Source organism: Daphnia carinata, chromosome 3 (genome assembly GCF_022539665.2).
Source record: "Daphnia carinata strain CSIRO-1 chromosome 3, CSIRO_AGI_Dcar_HiC_V3, whole genome shotgun sequence".
Taxonomy (NCBI): Eukaryota; Metazoa; Arthropoda; class Branchiopoda; order Diplostraca; family Daphniidae; genus Daphnia; species Daphnia carinata.
The window spans coordinates 1,875,917-1,896,833 of NC_081333.1; the positions used below are offsets into that span (position 1 = coordinate 1,875,917).

At 40.3% G+C, this 20,917-nt stretch overlaps 5 protein-coding genes and 1 non-coding gene across 6 annotated transcripts; 4 read left to right on the forward strand and 2 right to left on the reverse strand.

Annotated features, from left to right (window-relative positions):
- Window positions 1-1,593: 1,593 nt before the first annotated feature.
- Window positions 1,594-9,609, forward strand: LOC130693696 (uncharacterized). The gene is made up of 27 exons (XM_057516880.2): window positions 1,594-1,720; window positions 1,813-2,095; window positions 2,167-2,384; window positions 2,446-2,672; window positions 2,734-3,020; window positions 3,097-3,233; window positions 3,300-3,704; window positions 3,761-3,895; window positions 3,956-4,390; window positions 4,450-4,642; window positions 4,698-5,422; window positions 5,483-5,591; window positions 5,651-5,958; window positions 6,025-6,548; window positions 6,609-6,762; window positions 6,819-7,020; window positions 7,081-7,302; window positions 7,362-7,480; window positions 7,545-7,643; window positions 7,714-7,963; window positions 8,023-8,121; window positions 8,183-8,387; window positions 8,451-8,658; window positions 8,733-8,889; window positions 8,944-9,002; window positions 9,074-9,227; window positions 9,303-9,609. Exons 2-27 carry the CDS (start codon window positions 1,813-1,815, stop codon window positions 9,527-9,529), a joined length of 6,141 nt encoding a protein of 2,046 aa, XP_057372863.1. The 5' UTR covers window positions 1,594-1,720; the 3' UTR covers window positions 9,530-9,609.
- A 48-nt stretch (window positions 9,610-9,657) lies between these two features.
- LOC130693730 (uncharacterized) lies at window positions 9,658-11,057 on the reverse strand. The gene is made up of 4 exons (XM_057516923.2): window positions 10,861-11,057; window positions 10,649-10,801; window positions 10,303-10,535; window positions 9,658-10,229 (listed from the first exon to the last, which is right to left on the reverse strand). The coding sequence occupies exons 1-4, from the start codon at window positions 10,978-10,980 to the stop codon at window positions 9,779-9,781; spliced, it is 957 nt and encodes a 318-aa protein (XP_057372906.1). The 5' UTR covers window positions 10,981-11,057; the 3' UTR covers window positions 9,658-9,778.
- A 276-nt stretch (window positions 11,058-11,333) lies between these two features.
- LOC130693738 (uncharacterized) lies at window positions 11,334-12,567 on the reverse strand. Its single transcript, XM_057516931.2, has 4 exons — window positions 12,447-12,567; window positions 12,189-12,378; window positions 12,063-12,107; window positions 11,334-12,002 (listed from the first exon to the last, which is right to left on the reverse strand). Exons 1-4 carry the CDS (start codon window positions 12,459-12,461, stop codon window positions 11,587-11,589), a joined length of 666 nt encoding a protein of 221 aa, XP_057372914.1. The 5' UTR covers window positions 12,462-12,567; the 3' UTR covers window positions 11,334-11,586.
- A 2,613-nt stretch (window positions 12,568-15,180) lies between these two features.
- On the forward strand, window positions 15,181-16,393 carry LOC130693731 (uncharacterized). Its single transcript, XM_057516924.2, has 3 exons — window positions 15,181-15,384; window positions 15,451-15,615; window positions 15,707-16,393. Exons 1-3 carry the CDS (start codon window positions 15,274-15,276, stop codon window positions 16,346-16,348), a joined length of 918 nt encoding a protein of 305 aa, XP_057372907.1. The 5' UTR covers window positions 15,181-15,273; the 3' UTR covers window positions 16,349-16,393.
- Window positions 16,394-16,801: 408 nt separating this feature from the next.
- LOC130693732 (uncharacterized) lies at window positions 16,802-18,012 on the forward strand. Its single transcript, XM_057516925.2, has 4 exons — window positions 16,802-16,962; window positions 17,030-17,194; window positions 17,275-17,516; window positions 17,576-18,012. Exons 1-4 carry the CDS (start codon window positions 16,855-16,857, stop codon window positions 17,970-17,972), a joined length of 912 nt encoding a protein of 303 aa, XP_057372908.1. The 5' UTR covers window positions 16,802-16,854; the 3' UTR covers window positions 17,973-18,012.
- A 2,482-nt stretch (window positions 18,013-20,494) lies between these two features.
- On the forward strand, window positions 20,495-20,580 carry Trnat-ugu (transfer RNA threonine (anticodon UGU)). The gene is given in 2 exon segments: window positions 20,495-20,530; window positions 20,545-20,580. It is a non-coding gene; the product is annotated as a tRNA-Thr (tRNA).
- The last annotated feature ends 337 nt before the right edge of the window (window positions 20,581-20,917 follow it).

Below are 20,917 nucleotides of genomic sequence, written 5' to 3' on the forward strand. Positions count from 1 at the left end.
AGTAGCAGTAAGCCATCTAGTGACAAAAAAACATACATAAAATTTGAATAACGGCTTGAATTTCTTTATGCTTCCCTAATTCGGAACACAAACATTTGAACAATAGCTTTGTGCAGCTTCACAGCAGTATCCATTTGCACATAACAACCTTCCACGTACCTTGTGGACATAATGTTACTATCTTCCTTAACCTCCTGGTTTCACTTGTTATGATTCGGACTTGTAGCACACTCCTTATATTTTTCAGATACAGCTGTTTCTGGCTAGGGACATCCAGAAACAATTCACTGAGAGTGGCAAACATCCCTAAGGTGACAATATGATCCTATAATGGGTCTATAAATTCATCGGATGAGCCTTATCAAAGACAAAGGGATGGATGTAGTGATTACCTTTCAAATATGCTGTCTCCAATAAGCTGATCATCCACTAACGAAGGCTCACAATTCTGTTGTTCAAAATGTGCATAAAAATACATGATTTCTATTTGGTTAACAGATTATAAGGAAGAAGAAATACATAGCTTATAGTCTACAGCCTATCTACCAAAGAAACTAATTTACTATTTTCTTACCACTTTTGCACACTCTTTTTCTACTTACCAAACAGTAAAATGTATAAATTTTGTTTCTCCCATCACCTACCCACAACTGCAGTAAAAAATAAATACATTCAAATCTTTACTACAGTAAATAACTATTGACACAAAAGAAAAAAAATCGTACAAAAATTTTTTTACGAACCTCACCTTTGTTTTCATGTAAGCATCTTTGCTTTTGACAGCAAGATTGATGAACAAAGTACCCACCATCCATCGACTTTTAAATTTTGTTGTAATTTCTCTGTAAGAAAACAGACAGTTTCAGACATTTTCTACTGAATGAACTACATTAAGCTTTCTTTCTTAGAGAATTTACCATAGTATATCTCTGTAGAATGCTCACATTACAATAAAACATTTGCTAGAGCTTGTTACCATAGAATATTTTTGCTTCAATGGCAGGATTGCGTAAATTCGCTAGTCATCATTCAGCCATTTTGAAATCATGTTCCTTTAATGCAACAAAGACAGATTGTTTCAATGCTTGCAGTACTGAAGCAATGAACTATATGAAATTATGTACCTTCACAGAGTCTCTTATTGCTTCGCTGTGCACATTTCCAAAGACTCAGTACGTTAATTAACCACATTTTTAGCTTTCACTATTATCTCTTATTTTAAAAAAGTAAAAGTGTAGATAGCGCGTAAGGAAGTTGTTACAGGCAGGCCATCTAGTGACGCCAAATATCACATCATATTTGACATCGGGCTCCATGTTGTTTCGTGCTCCCTAAATACAATAAGGTGTAATTCAATTTTACACTGTGTCGTTATCAATTTAGGGTTTACAATTCATGGTTTATCAATTTGGATACAGCTACACGAACATTAAATATTTACCAGTAAGACCTCCCTAAAAGCGACCCGAATCGCCTACGTCGCCATCTATTGTCAAAAATATCACTAGACAAAATACTACCTGGGGTGGTTTAATCAGTCATTTAGGTAGAATCCCTATCGGGAAATTATTGAATCAGGGGCTAATTGTAACAAACCGTTAAATAAAGCAGACATACCTTTTCAGATTGCAGGCTTTCGTAGAACATAATCAAATGTGGCGAGGTTTAGTTTGCTCTTAGCTGTAGTCCAAGGTGGTACTAGGAAGACGATTCGATAAAGGTAAGGTTTTACCGATTGCAAGGAAGCGCTACAGTCAACAAATAAAAAAACAAATCTAATTTCATCGTATGTCTGATTCCTGAATTTTCAAGATGCCGCGAGCCCAGGACATCCTGCCGGGCGCGGTGCTATGGATTTCAAGTTTGATAGTGCTCGAAACAGTTGCCGAGAACTTTGGTTTGCAACAGATAGCCACTCTACATTCGGAAGTGCTGGGTGACTTCGGCGTTTTTGACCGAAACGATTTCTTTAACGACGAGTGGTCTCAAAAAGATCTCGCTGCTCTCGAACAGATTATGGATGACCACGTGAAACGATTCAAACTTGAGCTTGAAACCTACAATTTCTCTCCAAGATTTCATCGATCCAAACGCGGTAAAAGAACGTCTTTGGTTAAGAAGAAGAATTTGTATTTTTTTCAATGATTACGTTTCATGCTTGTTCAGCTACCATACGGATTCCTACGGTGACGACCATGAATCGCATGCCTAAAACTTCGTTGAATGCAACTGCTAGTCAACTTGAAAGCCAGGGTGCTATCAGCTGTTTCGTTTGGAATGGAGAACGTTTCTGTATACTTGGCGGTACAATCTTTGTATTTAAAATGGGTAAGGTGGAACCTTTTTTGAGCGGCTTACCTATCGACACAAACGACCATATTAAAGTAAGATCATTTTTTCTTTTTTTTTCCCGATTAATGTTAAGTTGTCATCCCTATTTCTTAGACGTATGTTTACGATGACGTTATCTTCCTCACGATCTACAGCAAGACATCGTTGCGGTTATATTTGCTCCAAAGCCCGGGTTGGATGACACTAGTTAGTATCCAGCACATCACTGGCGAGGTGCTCGAAGACTGTGTCTTTTTCGAACACGAAGGAACCCTGTATATGGCTTTGGCCATACAGCTTGGTGCAATGCAGTACTCCCGACATTCCGGCATGCAATGCATGTAAATACTTAATTATTTTTACTGGTTATTTAATGGACTTATTTCACGGTCATCATTTCAGAATCTATGAGTGGTTAGGGACAACGATGGATATGAAGCACGCTTTTCCAGCTCCTGAACTCAGAAAAATAGGTGTACTTCAGTCATCCGATACTGTTCACTTGGCGCTACTACATGCAGATTCCGCCGTCCATCTGAGGCAATTCACCGATGCGGAGGATACAGAGTTATTGGAAATAATAAACATTGACCTGGATCGAGTGTACCAGTTTGATACTTTTCTAACGGAAGCTCAATGGTGCCTCCTTCTAGCAGGGTCAAATAATTCCTATATCTATTGCCTTGAAGGTATCATTTTTTAAAACTGTCGTTAATACTGTGAAACATTTAATTTAATATATTTTTATATTATTGAATGCTATAGAGGAAAGATTGTTACAGTGGCAAACTCTGCCACACAATCAGACTTCTAGTGCTGTTTCCTGGATGCGCATTCAGCAGGAGGGAATCAGTGGCGGTTCCGATTCAACAATTCTTATTTTCAACGCTTTTAATTCCCAAGTAATCAGTTTACAAGAATCAGTTATCAAATTTAAATACTCATAGTTTGCTACAAATAATTTCCAGAGCCACTTTCAGTTTTACGCATCGGATACATCCGGCCACTTTCATCCAATTTTTGCTGCATCGGAAGACAATTTTGATGGCCAACCTCTTGCAACTCTTGCTCTCCTAGACGGATCAAGTTCTGCCCACCTTTATGTGGCCACTACTAATCAGAATAAATTTTTTTTAGAAAGTTTTGCCATTCAAATGTCGGAAGACTTCCGCGAAGAACCCGAAATCGATCCTTTGCAAAAGTGCCTCATTGATGTCGATTCGCTAATTTCAAAGCGTGACACGGGCATTATCGACCGCGTTGAAGAACTAAAAAACAACATGGTTCATTTTAAAGACAATGTTACCACCAACGGCACTGTCGTTATCGCACAAGTGAATTTCTCTCAATCACCTGTGATTGACACAATCAAGGTAAATATGTTTTATCCGCTTTTGTCCGTGCTTTCATTGTTAGCCGTTGGCGTTAGGTGTTGTACAACTTTAGCGAAGAATTTGTGAGGCCGAATGAAATTGAAATTGCTCTGAAGGGATTAGAAATCGCAGCAACAAATCTTTCTCAAGAAATACCAAATCTTTTGTACTCTACAAACTCCACGTTTATGGTGAATCAATATTTATTCATCTAGCCGAACAAACGAGCATAATTGGCGTTATATTTTTAGGGCCGTCTACGTCTCAATCGTGCAGTTGTAACCGCCGATGATGTTCGCCTACCTGAAGCGTCAATCAAAAGCCTTAACGGTCGTGATTGGGATGAATTTTCCCGACAAGCATGGCGCTACTCTTCACCTGAACACACCTTTCCTCACGATATCTGGGTGGGAGATCTTAAAGCTGAAAATGTTTCGGTTGGTTCAACTATAGGAGGATCACTGCCCTCGCGTTGGCTACTGAAGTCGGGAGGGAAAATCAATGGCAGAGTTGATTTGGGTAGTTTGGATGTCCGAGATAATATCGACGTCGGCAAGAACTCTATCAACGGTGTTGCTGTGGAGGATACATTGCGAAAGAATGCATCGCAACTAGTCATTCAAGGAACGAAATCATTTTCCGCTATCGAAGTTAAGAACAATCTTACGACCAATACCGTCAATGAGGTTAGATAACATAGAATTTGAATTTTCTTTTTTTTCTTTTAACTCACTATGTGTTGCAGCGTAATTTTAGGGCGTGGTCGGAGATATTGATTCTACAGAACAGCGAGAAAGAGCAGCATTTCACCGGAACAGTGCGGATCGTGGGTCCTGTACAAGTAGTTGAAAGCTTCCGCAGTGGCTGGATTAATGGAATAAACGTATCCATGCTCCCCGGAGTACTCGTTGACAAGAATGCACACCAGATCGTTAAAGGTAATGTCAATCATAAAATGTAATCAGTGCAGTCTGAAAACATTTGTTATTGTAGGATTCATCAATTTCACTGGTCCTCTGCTTGTTAACGATGCTGAAGTGGATTCTCTAAACGATCTCCTTATCAAAGATTTATTGAGTACCTCAGGCCAGCAAACTATCCTAGCGAGTATTGAAGTCGACGTCCTAGATGTTCAAGGAAACATTGACTGCCCAGATATTAATGGACGAAACGTGGATGACTTCCTGTACACCGATGAAGATAACATGAAAATTGCACTAGGCCGGGTACGGTTCTCAGATGACTTGACCGTTAAGAATTTGGTCGTGGAAAACGGAAGTCTTAACGGTGTGGATGTCATCACGTTGTTGGATCCACCGTCTTTGCGGATAGACTCGAAAATTTACGCAAATGGAGATCTAGCTGCGCACGCTGCTCATGTCCAGAAGATCAATAAGATTGATCTTTCAAAACTTTCCCAAAACTATTGGACAAAATCAACAGACCAAACAATCCCTGTTAACGTGCGAATGCCCTTCGAAGTTGTAATGAAAGAAAATGTCACTACTCGTACCTTCATGGAACGCTTCCTCGATCGTGATTTCTTCTTGACGAAAACCAACCAGACGTTCAACGTCGACGTGCAATTCACGGACGATGTTACCGTACACGGTGATATGGTGATACGCGACTTGAAGGATATCAATGGTGTAACACTCGAATCTTTGGACGAAGACGTTGTCAAGAAGGAAGGAGACTTCCATGTCTCTGGCACGAAGGTTTATTTAGTTAATTAATGTTTAAATTTCTTTGTGTTTTATCAGCTGCATTTGTTCTAGACCTTTGAGCAGCTAACCATTCACGGAAACCTTGCTGTGGAGGATACTTTTAATAATCTGAACATTCCGCAAGATATAGCTCTCCTCAACAGATCTCAAACGCTAACAGGCATATACTAAATCGTGCATTTTGAAATGCTCAATTATTTCAACGCTGTGCTTTTACAGGTACCTTCTTCACGTCCGATGTTACTGTTGATGGCGACCTCATCAGTTCCGCGGGAGACATCACGCTAAATACGGTGGCTGGAGTTGTGCTGGATGATTTTGTTGCGGCTGCAGCTACAATAGATGAAGACGCAACCATTAACGGACACATACATTTCAAGCGACATTTAGAAGTGGACGACTTGGTCATTGGCAACTCACTGAATGGCCGTGATGTCACCGATATTGTTTCAAAAGGTTTAAGAAGAAAACATCTGAATCTCGTACAGTGGCCTAAGGTTACGATTCACGGTCACGTAACCTTTAAGGTATTATTGCCCATTCTATTTTTTCTAATCTCTTTTTGCACGGTAATATCAATGGGCACAATACAGGAATCGTTTGAAACGGACACTATCAACAGCTACAACGTTGAGGACTATTTAAGTCAAGTGGTGAATATGACAGACCCCAAAAGAATCAATGGAACGAAGAAAACACTCCATCCCATCGTTGTCGAAAAAAACGTTATGCTTGGCTTATTTAATGGCGTTCGCCTGAATTTTTCAACAATGTTGACAGTGTCTGATAACCAGACCATTACTGGTGACTGGGTCGTTGATCATCTGAAATCCGAGAACATCGATTTGCGGGCTATTAACGGCCAGAATCTCTCTGACTTTGTCCAAATAGCTGGCACGCATGATGTCCAGTCTATCACTGGACCGATGGATATTCAACATGTAGCTGTTGAAAATTCACTCAAAATTGAAGACCATGTCCTGAATGGATGCAACCTGACTGAGTATCTCAACGTAACGGAGTTCACTCATTTCGACAGCTTGTCCATCCGAAACGGATCGTTATTGCTTGATCAACCCTCAGAAAACAACCCTGACCTTGCCATGATATCACTCAGGTACTTGTTGAATTAATATTCGCCATGATTTCTGATTCCTTATCTTTTTTTGTGTTTCAGAGCCTTACGAAAGGATAGAGCCCAAGTTGTTACCGGTAATGTGTCATTCTCGTCCGATGTGCTGATGGAAAAACTGAACCTTTCATCTAACCGTCTTGGATCAGTCGATCTGAATCAGCTTTTACATGGATCTATGCTAAAGTCCGCTATACAAGTAAGTTAAAAATCCAAACATACAGCGATGAAAAGGAGCTAATTGGTTATGCGTAGAACGTTACAGGAACAGTGAGATATTTGAATGGTATTCAAGTAGAAAACGTTAACGTTGGCCATCTGAATGTTACCAAATGGAACGGCAAAGACGTGAAAGAGATGGTGGACCAAGTAGTGTTGAAAACAGGAAACCAAACAGTTAGAGCTAAAAAGACTTTCCGTGGTGATTGGGACATTCAAGGCAATCTTAACATAAGCGGTACGTGCGTCCTACTCGTCGCCAACGTAAAACTTTGCTAATATTTCGTTCATTATATAGGACACATCGACGATGTTCCAGTAGCTTCCCTGGTGAAGGTGAATGATTCTCAGTTACCCCCACGGACTAAGTTTACTTCTTTGCTTGTCAAAGAGCAATTGAATGTCATTAGTGGCATGATTGATGGCGTCAATCTTACTTCCGTATTACAACAAAGAGTTCCCCTCAGAGGGAACAGCACCATCAAGAGCAACATAGTCTTTAAAGATTTGGTCACTGCAGGCAAGTGTTATTATTAGTATGGGATTTAATGGTATTAACATGGCTTTGCGTCGTTATAGATAATATCAGCGCTAAAAAAATTAACAACCTAAATATGAGTGACTTAGCCTGGAAGACGATCGCACCCGGACAGATTATTACGGGAAAAAAACATCTTAATGGGACGATGGATATTCAGGTTATTAGTTTTATTAGTTTGGAATAGCTGTTGGTGAATTCCATTAAATAATCAATTTGTACAGGGAGACATCACGGTAGATTTGCTGAATGGTCGGAATCCGGAAGAAAACGCAGCCTTCGTTGTCCTGAAGGACCAAAATGCTGATTTCCAACATCCAGTGGTATGCTAACATTAAAATATTGTTAACATTTTTTGGTCTGTTTAATTTTTGTGTTCTTATTGATGAGTAGGTGTTTGATGGTGGGCTGACCGTCTTGAAATCTGTCAACATCACAGACTACAATGAGGCAAGCTTTGATCAACTGATAGCCAATGTTAGTGCAAGAATCACCATTCCAGAGATTCAGCCGAAAATACTACCCGAAAGGATATCAGCGCTTCCGCTGCTGCGATCCTTACAACGATCGAAAGGAAAATTATCCAGTTTTGAGTTCTTCGAACGAATTCAGCAAATTCCTTTCAGCTTTCCACGCGGCTCGAGTAATCCATAAGCTAGCATAATCAATAGTATTTTTCAGTAACTCTTTGTTGTCCCGCAGACTTTTCGATGCACATTCAACACTGTCCCATTCCTCCACGAAAGCAAAGTAGCACTAGTGACACGGCAGCTGGCATTCTTGTTGCTACACACTCAACAGGTTAATCGACAAATTTAGTTTAATTTCAAACGCACGAAGATTAACGTTCATCCTTGAACAGATGGAAATAACTGCAAACTGAAAAAGATTTGTCGCTGCCATCATTCAGTCACACTCCCATCAGACACCAATGGATATTTGAACACGCTCCGGATACCAACGCGACTTAAAGATTATTTGGAAGACAATCTAGTTTACGGTGATCGAGTGCGTTTGTTTCACAGTCGGGATCAGCTCTTTGTCCTTACGATCGAAAGCCTTTCTAGGTATTTGAAACTAATGAATCCTTAGTTTTCGTTATAAATGCAAACTAATCTACTTCTTTACAGCTGCTTAGCGGAAAAGGTGTCAATGGCCGTTTTTAACCCGTTGACATTCAAATTGCTAAGAAAAACGGTCTTCGAGTTGAAAGATATCGTAGCGGATGTGGCGCTTGTACGAAGAAACGAGGATGGTGTGGTGATCTTAGCCATCGGCCAGAAAACGGCTGGAGTATGGATATACAGTTTCGATGGCCACACATTTAAACGGCAGCAGGTAAAGGAGATCCTTTTAGAAACGTATGAGTTAAGTGTTTCGAATTCTTTAATGCTGAACACTTTGGCACGCAGTTGGTTGAAACAGAAACAGTGGCGTCCATTCACATGAGTAGTCATAAGAATACGACGTTTTTGGCTATTGCTTCGTACGGTCTGGAAGCCGTGTCTTCCATTTGGAACGCTAATAGTTCTGGAAAGTTTGAACTGATCAAGGATGTCCTCACAGTTGGTACGCCTTACACTCATTTACAAAATTCACGCGTTGATTGAATTCTTATTCAAGGTGCCACGGACGTCATATTCACGAAATCCCGTGATGAGATTCACGTAACGTTTGCTCAAGTAAGACAAGAATTCAAATAGCCAAAAACACATTAACATAAAATCTTTTCTTTTCTTCTATTCTATCAAAGGATCCATCAAGCATTGATGCGTACTCGGACAGTTGGTCGCAGTTCAAAGTTCCCGCTCAAGTACTGCAATTCATCCCGTCGTTTGGAACTTTCGAAGTGGTGCAACAGCTGGACATTGATAGGATTGTCAGTTTGACCAACCTGGTCATTGATGGTATCGCAAACTGTTGTACAATGTAAAGATAACGGCTTTCAAGAATCGTCTTCTCTTCCACTGGCACTTTCACAGGGGACGCTTTCATGGCAGTGGCCACGTTCACAGGCAAAGTTAGAGTCTACAGATTAATTCAAGGACAAGGTTTCCAGGTAGAACAGACTTTCAAATACCCTGGAGTCAGATCTATCACTGGCTATTCGACCCGGAATGAAACGTTCCTAGTGGCGGCCTCCGAATCTCGTATGGCAATTTTCATGGCCCGTCTGCGCGGCTTCCAAAAGCCATCCATTGAATTATGAACAGTTGGCAGTTTGTTGTTGTTAGACAATTGAGAACACACGTAATGCTATGTTTGTGCATCCCGAATTTGTGTTTCTATGTTTAAATGTTGTATGTATAAGAGAAAAATAAATGCGTGGAGTACGTGTTCATATTTTCGTTTGTTTATTTTCAATTCTACTTGTTGTACAGATTGTTTTACGGGAATCTAGAGGAGCAATAAAACCTGTTAAGAACGGTATTGCATGTGAAGTTTCATCCTGGAAGAATTACAGTAATCCTGAATTATTATAAACGGCAATCTCATTGTCTCGAAGAGGATCGTGAGGTGAGGTGATCCATACGTGTCCAGCATCCAAGTAGCGGAAACCTAAACTTTCGAAGAATTTGCTACTAACTGAGTTGTCGATCGCAATGTTGACGTATGGAAGATGTCCTGATTGAGCCACACGTTTCGTCAGATACTTGGTCACTATACTTGCGTATCCTTTTCTCCGATATTGCTCCAACGTCATGAGGCGGCTCATTCCGTTCGGTGGATGGCACATTATCCAGGCCACAAGTTTATCATTGGATTTGAGAAAAATTCCCGCGGAGGGTAAGTGAACGATCTCTTCAGACACGTCTTGCAATGTGGTAAGATGTTTATACGGCCAGGTTTCAAAGACGAGCGGGGCGTGGCATTGTTCCAGACTTTTGACATAGACGTCATCAGGTAAACTGACACCGTTCAAACAGAAATTCTGTTACCGTCTTTGTGTTCCTCATGTATGGAAGTAATATGCATACATACTTGATTTCCATATCGAGGGCCAAAGATATGTCTATTGCGTAGCGATCCAATAACGGGAATGGCACTTTTATTCGTTGGCGTTCGCTGAAGAACCTGAGAAAGTCCGGATGAGGATGGTGGGCTCGGTTGTAAGCTAAAACGATATCAGATTTCCAATCGATCCTATCGATAGTCTGATAAACTCTAAGCAAAGCAGTTTCGCTTATGCTCCAACCTCCTAAAATCCATACTTTCTTGTATATGAAATAAAGATTCAAAGTTAGCCATTTACGTTCAACATTTTGATTGCGTTTGCATTATTCAATTCTACGTAGGGACAAAATAGGGAATGAAGTGTTTAAACTACCTGAGTTTGATTATAAGAATCAAGTCTGTGCTCGCCCTTGACTCCAACAATGGCTGCATAATCATCTTTCTTCAGTCGGCTCGGATTCCGCAGGAAGTAAATCCCGTATGACGCTTTCGATTTTAATAATGCCGAAAGTACAAGCGAATGCGTCTGAAACAATGGAATGTTTAAACTTTTTAGTTTTAAACACGCAATTTGAAATATGATACCTCACAAGAAGATGGCAAATGCCTTTCGAGAAACGATAAAATTTGAAAGAGTTGTGAACGATCTGCTAAACGCACGTCCAACGAGGACACTTTCACAGTCAAATCGCAAAATTTCTCCATGGTACTATAACAAACGTACACTGGAAAGTCCTACACCGCACTCGAGTGACGACTAAATTGAACTTGATATAGCAACCGCCGTATACTTGAACGATCCCGAGTTTCGTGAAATGCGTATCGCCGTCGACATGTGTGTATCAGATTACAATACTTTTGTTGATATTTCTTTTTTTTCAAGGTTCACGAGTTCCACTCCAATCGCTCGATATAGAAAAGGATAAATCTCGAATTGTATCATGTTCCAGTAGTTTCAGTGAACCTTGTATCTGTTTTTACTGGGAACTGTGTGTTGTGAAGATGATATGGTGTAGGTCACGCCACTTTGCATACGTGAATCGTTCGTGTACACATGCTACACGACCAGCTATTGCTGACGTAATAATGTGGAACTAAGCTGCAATAATTAGAAAACCACAGCAATTATATTAATATTTTTGACCGTGGCATTTTTGCAAATGCAAGCAGTTTCTACTATATATGATACAAATAAACCAAACATATTTCAGCGATTTTGAAAACAGAGTGTGGCTTTCAGTCAAAATTCGTGCAACGTTGAGAACTGTGTGTCGCTATTGAAGCATTCCAGTTTTCATGGGGTTGAACAACTTAAATAATGCGGCCACCGAAAATCGGGATACCGGCGGCTGGGAAAATCTGATCGGGAATGCCATCTTCATTAGCATCGACGCTATGGAATTGAAGGTCTTGTTGCGTGAACTGTTTTCGGACGGGCTGCTGCTGTTGGCGAACGATGACAGCAGGTGAAGTCCTGATGAAAGTCGGTTGCAAGAACTGACCTATCTTCTGTTGTTGCTGAACCACCTTTACTGGAGAGATGATTGAAATCGGTTGTCCTGGTAGTCTATCAGGCATTCCGTCTTCATCGTCATCGACACTCGAATACTGAAAATCTAGCGCTTTCTGTTCGGGCGTGGCAATAGAACGAACGATCGGGATGGGAACCAATGCTCCACTGGGGACAAATCCAAGCGAAGTGCCAGATTCCTTGCCGGCAATGTATTCTACATAATCAAACATTTTAATTTTCAAATAAGCATAATGAACGTTTTAATGAAACTTACCGAGAACGTGGGATTTGCCGTCCAAATCGATAAAGCCGTAACGCCCTATATCGGGAATTAAGGGTAAATGTATGACAATGAAAGGTACAATTCAAATTACAGGTAAAATTGAATGCAAGAACTAGCCTTTCGTGTAGCCATTGACGTCTTTGGTTTCTACCCGGAACGTTCCATCTCCTCCTTCATACCCGAACGTGTACGATCCATCCTCGTTGAGTTGATTAATTTGTTTCAGAATAGGCACGATCTTCTTGGGCTCCCTCTGCAACTCAGCCGGAGCCGCCAATGCGGACGCAATCACCGCCAACGCTAAACACTGTCAATATACGTTTTATGTTTCAACTCATTTGAAATGGACTCTTGTACGTTTCCTTGTTTACTTACCAAATATCTCAGCATGTTCGCAGCAGTAAAAAGAAAAGAATAGAGTGAAAGTGAAGAGCTGAATGAAGACTGACCACCATGTAGCGGGACCGGCAGCGCATTTATACCCCCGTCCGCGGCGGTATACGGAAAAAGGGACAGGTGGAAGGCCGTAAAAGAGAGGGAGGCTCGATGAGGAACAAAGGAGGGATGATCTCTCATCATCACCTGTTCTTCTCACGCCATCAGCATCAGACCTGAGTCACGGTCACGAGAGCCATTAACAGTGTAAAATAACGCAATAAGAGATGAGACCTGTCGAAGTGAATGAGGCCGGCCGGGCGAGACGGGAAAAAAAAGACATACCAGACGTCCCGAAAAACTTTCTCTTTTCCTAGAAAGATGTATACATATATATATATATATATACATAGGATATTCTCTATACTAGAATATATTTGAGAGGGGGAAACAAAAATGCTCCCTCTCAGACGTCAGCTGTTTTTAAAGAATTTGTTCGTTTCCTTTTGGCCCTTCTTTTTTATTTTGATGATCCAGTTGAACTGCTAAAGAAAAAGGAGACCAACCCTATCGGCCGGGATTATTACATGGCCGAACGAGCGAGAAGAAAAAAAAAAAAAAGAAAGGGAGAGCCTCATTTGAATTTTACACATTGACGCGAAGATGTAGATAAGGAAGGAAGGGTATTAAGTTTCCTTTCGAATTCGTTGGCGCTCGAAATGGTGATGGAATTGTTTTACTAAGCTTGCTTACAGTTTTATATGTTTAACTAAAAAACATAACAAGCAAAGTGCTGTGGAGTGAAAGGGGTGGCATAACCATCCAGGCTTAGTTACATTTCCCTTAAAAGGCATCGCGTCATCAAAAAACAAAGGCAAAAACAGGGTGTTTTCCAGGTGTTTTGATTTCATGTGCCATCGTTTGATTCTCTTTTCAACTGCATACAAACTAAATATTTCTTGTACGTGTTAATTTGCATTAAGGATCTGTTAGGTTAAATGTGGGGCCGCAATGTTTAGTGAAAGTGGATCAGCTAGACTGAAAATCTTGATTGTTGAAGATTCACTATAGCCAAGGCATTTGAACAATCAAGCCTGTGGGCGTCTCCTTTAAACTCGTTTCATTTTACGAGAAAGAATTGAAACCCTGGAAACGAAATGGCGTTTGTTAAGCTCTAGAGACAAAAATCTACACCTGGCCCATTTAACTCCGAAATGCTTGGGCGCAGTGTGCGAAATCTGTTGCCATTTCAGGAGGGTCTCCATTCGTGTCATCAATTTTTCAAATGTCCTTCTCCCCTCTGTGTTTTATCTCCGCCATGGAAGGTGACAAAGCCTGCGCTTTCTCATCGGCAACAGTATTGGCCGAAACCAACACATCAGCGAGTTTCAGTTTGCATCAACAAAGCGATAAAGTGCCAGTAGAGCTGGACAATCGTCCGCTGTTGTCCCAGTCAGCGCGTCATTGGAGCGCTGCCTTTCAAGCGAATCGAGGCCAACCGATAAGAAAGGAAGAGGAGAAGGCTCTCAATTTTGCTGTTTTTTTTTATTCGAAAAATTGTTTGGCATTCTTGAATAAAAGAGTGATTTGTCTAATCATCTGCATCAGATGACGGTATATAGCCAGCGCCAAAGAAGAAATCTAAAAGCTGGATTATTCATTTCTGGCATATCTCATTTCGAGTTTCAGATACGATTCCGCTGTTTATCCGTTCGTTATGCATAATTCAAATATTTCCTTCTTATGTGTCTTAAGGTAAATTTTATATAGTAAAGACTGTTCATCGTGCTGGAAGAGCGCTGGTTTAGTGTTACTCAACTACCCGCTTATCGGGAATTCGAATCGTTAGCGGGGAATATAAAGGCAATAAAAAAAAAACAAAGACATTATGGTGCTTCTTCTGAAGCTATCTAAAGCAAATCGTTAAAGTTGGTCTGACTTTTTTTGCAGCGATTTATGAGCTCGGCAATGCGCCAGTTGACTTGTTTTGTTTTTTTTGGCACGGAGAAAAGCGAAATGGAATTCTTCGAACGTCAGAGGTTGCCAACTGAAATTCCTGATGTCAACTTGCCTTTTTCTTTACTGATCTTAAAAAAGGCATAGATGAAAGAAGCGAGCAAGGTATATAATAATTTGTCATCCTTAACTGTGATATTCATCATTCCAATACGAGTGAAAGCGAGAGCATCACATCTTTCTGAGCTGCTATCCATCTGCACGTAGATTCATAGAATCTTAAAAAAAACTATGACTTTGGTATGGTTGTCATTGTTTTTGTTTGAATATGGAATCAAGCGCATTCCTGTAGTCTATCCATAGAAAAAGGTTTCACATTAAACGTTTTAAATGGCAAAAAAATTGGGGTGCAACGAAGATGATGCGAAAGCCATTCATTCATCCCAATTAAAAATTTATGGTATCATTTAAAAATAGTAGATTAATTTTGGGTGAATTCCTGCTCGATCATTACTCGCATTCATTATATTGTAGTCGCCATAGGATACAAAAAACATTGGAAAGTCTTACGAAACGTTTACCACAGTAGTATACGCTTTTATTGAACTCTGCTACGATCTTGTTGCTTTTTTTTTAAGCTTCAACGCTTTGGAACAAAGAATCGGTCAATGCACTGAAATTTATTGTTCCTCCCACAATAAGTAGGTCAGCTGGGGGCCTAGGTCTTCGTCGGCCTGTTGAGATTTACGCCCTTCAGTTGCCACTTGTTTGCCTGAACTACTAGAAGCAATAAATACAGCTTCTATCGTTCTCTTGTTATCTACGACAGTTTTCACAGGTGGTACATTCCCATCGTTTAAGGTTGGGTAAAATGGAACATCAACCACATCGCACGCAAGCGGACAGGATGCAGTTGGCCACTAGAAATTGCTTGTTCCGTTTGTTGTCTTTTCTTGACGGCAAGCTGCCACAATACTGTGCCGTATGTATTCATCATTCTTAATTAATATACCTTACCCCCAGTACACCTATTTGTCCTATTATTCAGATTCACTCCTTCGTTGGGGCGGCCCTCTCCACAACTAATCCATCGTATCGTGTCTATTATCGAAAAGAATGTCTTACAAACACTTTGCTACCTAAGGAAGATAATTACTCCCTTATTCTAGGAGTTGGCCTGGAACTTTTGCAGAAATCTGGTCAAGAAGTTAAGGTAAAAATGCACAATCATATCGTGACGTTTCAAATTATCTTATACGATGACACTGATATACTTGATTTCTTAATTGATTGCGTGACTTTAGATATGGTTCTTGACAGCCTGGACTGATGATGATGATGGGAAATTAGAAGACGCCTACGAGGACATCAGTGAAATCGACTGGAATTCAGACCTTGTTGTCGGCCACTATAAACATCACACACCTCATCCATCCATTACTAATTTCCTTACTAATAAACAAATCAAAGGACATTGCTATCCATGTTATCAGTATTCCATACCTGTGATGGATGCCTTGAACTTTGATTGCAGCGAATTAAACGATGTCTACGTTAAGAGCCTGGAACGTCGTCACGCTCAATTGGTTTATGATCATTGGCCCTACAAGGAAAGCACTGTAGTTGACAATGTCGCCATTGAAATTGAACAACTGCCTTCTGCCGGTGTGTTTCTGAAAGAGAATAATGAACTGGTGTCGTGGATAATGTGTCATCCGCCCAATGGAATGAGCCGGCTCCACACTCTGGAAGAGCACCGTCGTCGGGGATATGCAGCTCTGGCCGTCCAATATCTTTCGAAACGAGTGGCTCAATCTGGTTATGTTCCATTTGTCAACATGGACATTGCAAATGTTGTCTCAAAGCAGTTCTTTGAGAGCATGAAATTCACCCTCCTTCGTCCTATCCATATAGGAATTGCGGATGGGGTTGGAATACTATCGTGAATTCCCGTTTCTTATGGTTACTCTGTTCATTCCGTGAATACTCAATACACCATAGTTTTGAATCAAAGGAAGCGTAATCCCTATTTTTCTGGCGTTTAAATGTCTACGTTAATTTTGTATTCCTGTCACGTACGCATTGGCAGGAAGGAAAAGCGTTGCAATATGATGGGAATGCATTGTAGGTCAGTATGTACGCCCTTTAAAGAATATAGCTACAAACAAATTCTTAAAAAATCCCGCACAACGCCCCCTTTTTTTACCGGAATTCTTTTTCGTTACGATCTAGAGGTTGAGTAAAGATAGAAACATCGACAGTGAGCAGTTCAGTTTCTTTATTTTCAAAGGAACGAAGCAGTAATTTTGAAATGGTTTCTCAAAGCTTTAGTTATCTCCGATAAGATAAAAGAACTAGAGCGAGCACAGCGGCTTGCAGTGTGCTACTCTCAATCATTTCAATTTCTTGTGGACTGCGGGAAAGGTCATAGAGTTTGTTTCATCAATAAGGAATGGAGCAGCAGAACGGAAAAGGCAACAGCATTTTAACGTTAGCAACGAGGCAGTGCTTGTTTCGTTTATTGTCTTTTCTTGACAAACGATTGCCCGAATACTGTGGTGTAAATCTGTTTGAAATTAAATATTCAATTACGCTCTATTTATTGATTTATGTTATGTTTTATCTAGATTCATTCGTTTGTGTGTGCGGCGCTCGTTTCATCGGATCCATCGTATTTTGTTTATTTCCGCAAAAAACAGCCATCGACTACATCAGCAGAAGATAATGATTACTCACTCATCGTTACTGCTCGCGCCGAAACTTGCACCGAGCCTAAACGTCAAATTAGTATGGTAAAACGTTAAAACACTTTCGTTTGGGGTCCTATAACTTTCAGCAGCTCATTAATACTATTTGATACATTTTTTTAAAGAAATGCTGGACTTTGACTGCATGGGCTGATGATGACGACATGTTAGCTGAAGCTTATGAAGCTGTTGATGTAATAGACTGGAAAGCGGATGCAGCTATCATACACAGTAAACATCACACGCCACATCCGCTGATCACGAATTTTTTTGCTAGCAAACACGGATCGGAAAATGAAAACAGGGCTTGCTACCCAGCCGATCAATATTTTATACCCCTACAGGTTGCTTTAAATCTCCAAATCAGGTATATATTATTATTGAACGAAATATAGCAGTTCCGTAACAAAAGCCATTGATTTTAAGTGAAATGAATGGCGTTTACGTTAAAAGTCTGGAACCTTGTCACGCACAATTAGTTTATGATCACTGGGGCTACAACGCACACACAAGGGTGGAATATATTCGCCAAGAAATTGAACTACTACCGTCTGCTGGTGTCTTTTTGAAGGAAAACGACGAGCTTGTGTCGTGGATGACGTGCCATCCACCCAACGGAATGAGCCGACTCCACACGTTGGAGGAACATCGCCGACGAGGATACGCATCACTGGTGACACAATACCTAAGCAAACGAGTAGCGCAGTCTGCAGTTGTTCCATGTGTCAACATAGTCCTCGGTAACACTGCCTCGTTCAAGTTCTTCGACAGCATGGGATTCAAACATCTCCGTTCTATCAATATCAATTATAGTTTGGCGTAGTATTGTATCATCACATTCGAATTAAACGTTTTAGTCTCGTCCTTTCGAACGAAAACCATTTCTTCCATTGGATAATCGTGCGGCTGGACAAGTTTAGAATTTTAGTGTAAGAGTCTTGATGAAGATTGTTATCTTGAAAAAAAGATACTGGAGTATTGTTATGCGTATTGTTTACCGCGCTTACATCATTGCATTTGATAAGTTAACGAGTTCACAGTTCAATTGAGGGTTTATTTTGTACGACACAGTTGTAGAACTTTTTGTTCCAGTGTCTAAATTCTGTAAAATAGTTTCAATAAATTCAATTTTATAAATATTCACAGACTGGTTAACAATCACTGGCCCTATAAGGGAGCCACTACGTTAGAGAATGTTGTCAACGGACGAATTATACTTTCATGTGGCGTGTTCTTGAAACAAAAATAATAAAACTAGTTTCATGGATGATGTACCACCTGCCTAATGGGATGAGTAAGTTCCACACGTTAAAAGAACACCACAGGAAAGGATGCGCGGCCTTGGTAACGCAGTACCTTTCGATACGAGTAGTCCAATCTGGTTTTTATTCCCTTTTTCAACATCCAACCTGAACATGTTGCATGATATGCACGTTTTTTTTTTCACTTTTGAAAGTGGGAATCCAGTTGTTGTGTTACTGCTACTTTAACTATCCTAGTTAATAACCCTATTTTTCAACTTGATGTTTCCAATCATCAAACACAAGGTCGCCCAACATGCCTTAAACAGGTACCCACCAGGTTACGTGTTCAGGTGTACGTGACATTTATTTTAGAGTAGTAGAAACGAACATGATGTAAACGATGGTGCATCTCTTAATGCATAAATACGGAACTAGTTATTTTAAAAAGAAATGTTATTCTATAGCCTATATTAAATATATTTATACGTGCTGCATAGCATCGGCCGTTACACCCTCCTTATCGTTCAGAGGTCCAAGGTTAGCTTCGACTTTTCCTCTAAAATGTGTCTGGACAGAGACCTTCACGTAGCCTTCACTTAATCACCTTGTTTGGAACCATTGTTTATACCCTCTCTCGTTGTTTGCAGTCATTTGATTTCGGTTGCTAGAATGGAGACAAATTCTGGTTTTTTATCTAGCAGGAAAATGGAGCTGCAAGCGCATCCAACACAAGGTGACCGAGTGTTGACAAAAGCAACAAGAAAATGCTTGTTTCGTTTGTTATTTATTCTTGACGGCCGCCTTCCCGAACGTTGCACTGTAAATGTTATGCTTTCAATTGTTTTGTGATAATTATTCGTTTGCAATTCAGATCCAACCAATGATCATTGCTGCCCTGTGGACTGCTTACTCAATATATACGTCTGTTGTATTCAAAAACATGCGTCGATTGTGATAGAAAATGCAGACCATTGTCTTATCTAAGATGGAACACTGCAGTAACTCCAATCATCTGATTAAGGTAAAATAAATTTCGTGTTGTTTAAGATTGAAAAAGCAGGATGTCAGTTTGGTTTTCGTAAAAATGTTGGCTTTTGGCCGCACGAACTGACGATGACGATAGTCCCATGAAATCTTGCGAAGCTATTGATGTAATAGATTGCAAAAGGGATGCTGTCGTCATGCAGTCTAAGCTACACGCTCCACCACGAGCAATCAAAATTTTTCTGATCTTAAAACAAGAGTCAAATAATGTACCCATTTCCGTACTCGATCAATACGTTTTGCCTGTTAAAGATGCATTTTAAAAAAAAATTAGAAAGGAGGGGTTGCGCGGACAACTTTTAATGACAAGCCCGGACGGGGACTGTAAGGATGCAAATGCAAAGGTGAAGAAAACAGTTTTTTTGACGCATTTCTCGGCAACCAGCTCAGCCAAAAACACCTGTGTGTATGACGTAATATCCGTATGGTATAATAAAACCGCCCCTGTTCCAGTTGGCTGCGTCGTCTATAACGTTGTATGGCGCCGACTCGTCAAAGCTGCATAAACAAATGATAAAAAATCTTTAACAACACAGTTATGTCACTGATATAAGATAGTACGCAAATTTTTTTGGCTAGTAGTTAAACCATAAAGCACAAAGCCTCAATAAAATGCAAATAAACGGTCTTCAACAATCCTTTTAGCGTAGAACGGACTCGTGCGTGACTCTATTTTGACGCTCGTAATGGCCGAATGACCTTCGTTATTATCTACTTCGTTGGCGAAAACACAGTGAGATGAGTCGGTAGTAAACTCAGTTGGAAATAACCATCAAAAGGACTTGTCATGAGAATACCAAGAAGAGTTATAATGTTTAGACGGCAGTTGTATTCTGGCGAGCCATTGTAAAATAAATTATATCATTTGGATTAGATAAACGGCTATGAAAAACAGAAAACCCAAAAAATATTCGATCGTTTGGTAACGGATTACATTATTATTAGCCCAAGTAATATTAACTATTGCCTTATCTTGAAGTCATTGTTGGGAGGCATCGGCTCCACCTACGAACACGAGACATCTCTATAAATATTTCTTATGTTCCTGAATTTATCAGCCTCTTTAGCTCAGCGGTAGAGCGCTGGTCTTGTATGATATATACAGACAACCAGCGGTCGAGAGTTCAATCCTCTCAGGAGGCATATTTTTATTTTTCTCTTTCACAATTGCAATAATTTACTTGCGGAAAAGATTACTCGAGTTAATGTAGAACGCACCATTCCTTATTCAGAGCTTTCTCTTAATTTATTGTTAAGTTGTTATCTATAAATGCGTACGTAGCTCTACCTGGTTGAGTTACGCGAAGAAATTCAGGTTTACTGAGCTAGCAAAAGGTGGCATTGCACCGATGCGCGGCAATTTCAAAACTTTGATTTTCTTGAAACCATAACTCGTTTGGTTTCTTATCTTCTTATCTTTTCTCTTTCGATGCTATAGCACGGCCCCTCAAGGGTATCTGAATGTTGCTCGCTTTCACAA

What these genes read in the sequence shown, in the direction of transcription:
- LOC130693696 (XM_057516880.2), top strand. Translation starts at nt 1,813, where the DNA reads ATGCCGCGAGCCCAGGACATCCTGCCGGGCGCGGTGCTATGGATTTCA. An exon ending in TAAAGATTTGGTCACTGCAG is followed by an intron (nt 7,303 to 7,361) that starts GCAAGTGTTATT and finishes GCGTCGTTATAG; the next exon opens with ATAATATCAGCGCTAAAAAA. An exon ending in CAGCTTTCCACGCGGCTCGA is followed by an intron (nt 7,964 to 8,022) that starts GTAATCCATAAG and finishes GTTGTCCCGCAG; the next exon opens with ACTTTTCGATGCACATTCAA.
- LOC130693730 (XM_057516923.2), bottom strand. Translation starts at nt 10,980, where the DNA reads ATGGAGAAATTTTGCGATTTGACTGTGAAAGTGTCCTCGTTGGACGTG. An exon ending in ATTTGCCATCTTCTTGTGAG is followed by an intron (nt 10,802 to 10,860) that starts GTATCATATTTC and finishes CCATTGTTTCAG; the next exon opens with ACGCATTCGCTTGTACTTTC. An exon ending in GCCCTCGATATGGAAATCAA is followed by an intron (nt 10,230 to 10,302) that starts GTATGTATGCAT and finishes GAACGGTGTCAG; the next exon opens with TTTACCTGATGACGTCTATG.
- LOC130693738 (XM_057516931.2), bottom strand. An exon ending in CGTCAATGGCTACACGAAAG is followed by an intron (nt 12,108 to 12,188) that starts GCTAGTTCTTGC and finishes TTCCCGATATAG; the next exon opens with GGCGTTACGGCTTTATCGAT. An exon ending in CGGCAAATCCCACGTTCTCG is followed by an intron (nt 12,003 to 12,062) that starts GTAAGTTTCATT and finishes TTGATTATGTAG; the next exon opens with AATACATTGCCGGCAAGGAA.
- LOC130693731 (XM_057516924.2), top strand. Translation starts at nt 15,274, where the DNA reads ATGGAACATCAACCACATCGCACGCAAGCGGACAGGATGCAGTTGGCC. An exon ending in AGCTGCCACAATACTGTGCC is followed by an intron (nt 15,385 to 15,450) that starts GTATGTATTCAT and finishes CCTATTATTCAG; the next exon opens with ATTCACTCCTTCGTTGGGGC. An exon ending in AATCTGGTCAAGAAGTTAAG is followed by an intron (nt 15,616 to 15,706) that starts GTAAAAATGCAC and finishes GCGTGACTTTAG; the next exon opens with ATATGGTTCTTGACAGCCTG.
- LOC130693732 (XM_057516925.2), top strand. Translation starts at nt 16,855, where the DNA reads ATGGAGCAGCAGAACGGAAAAGGCAACAGCATTTTAACGTTAGCAACG. An exon ending in GATTGCCCGAATACTGTGGT is followed by an intron (nt 16,963 to 17,029) that starts GTAAATCTGTTT and finishes TGTTTTATCTAG; the next exon opens with ATTCATTCGTTTGTGTGTGC. An exon ending in GCTTTAAATCTCCAAATCAG is followed by an intron (nt 17,517 to 17,575) that starts GTATATATTATT and finishes ATTGATTTTAAG; the next exon opens with TGAAATGAATGGCGTTTACG.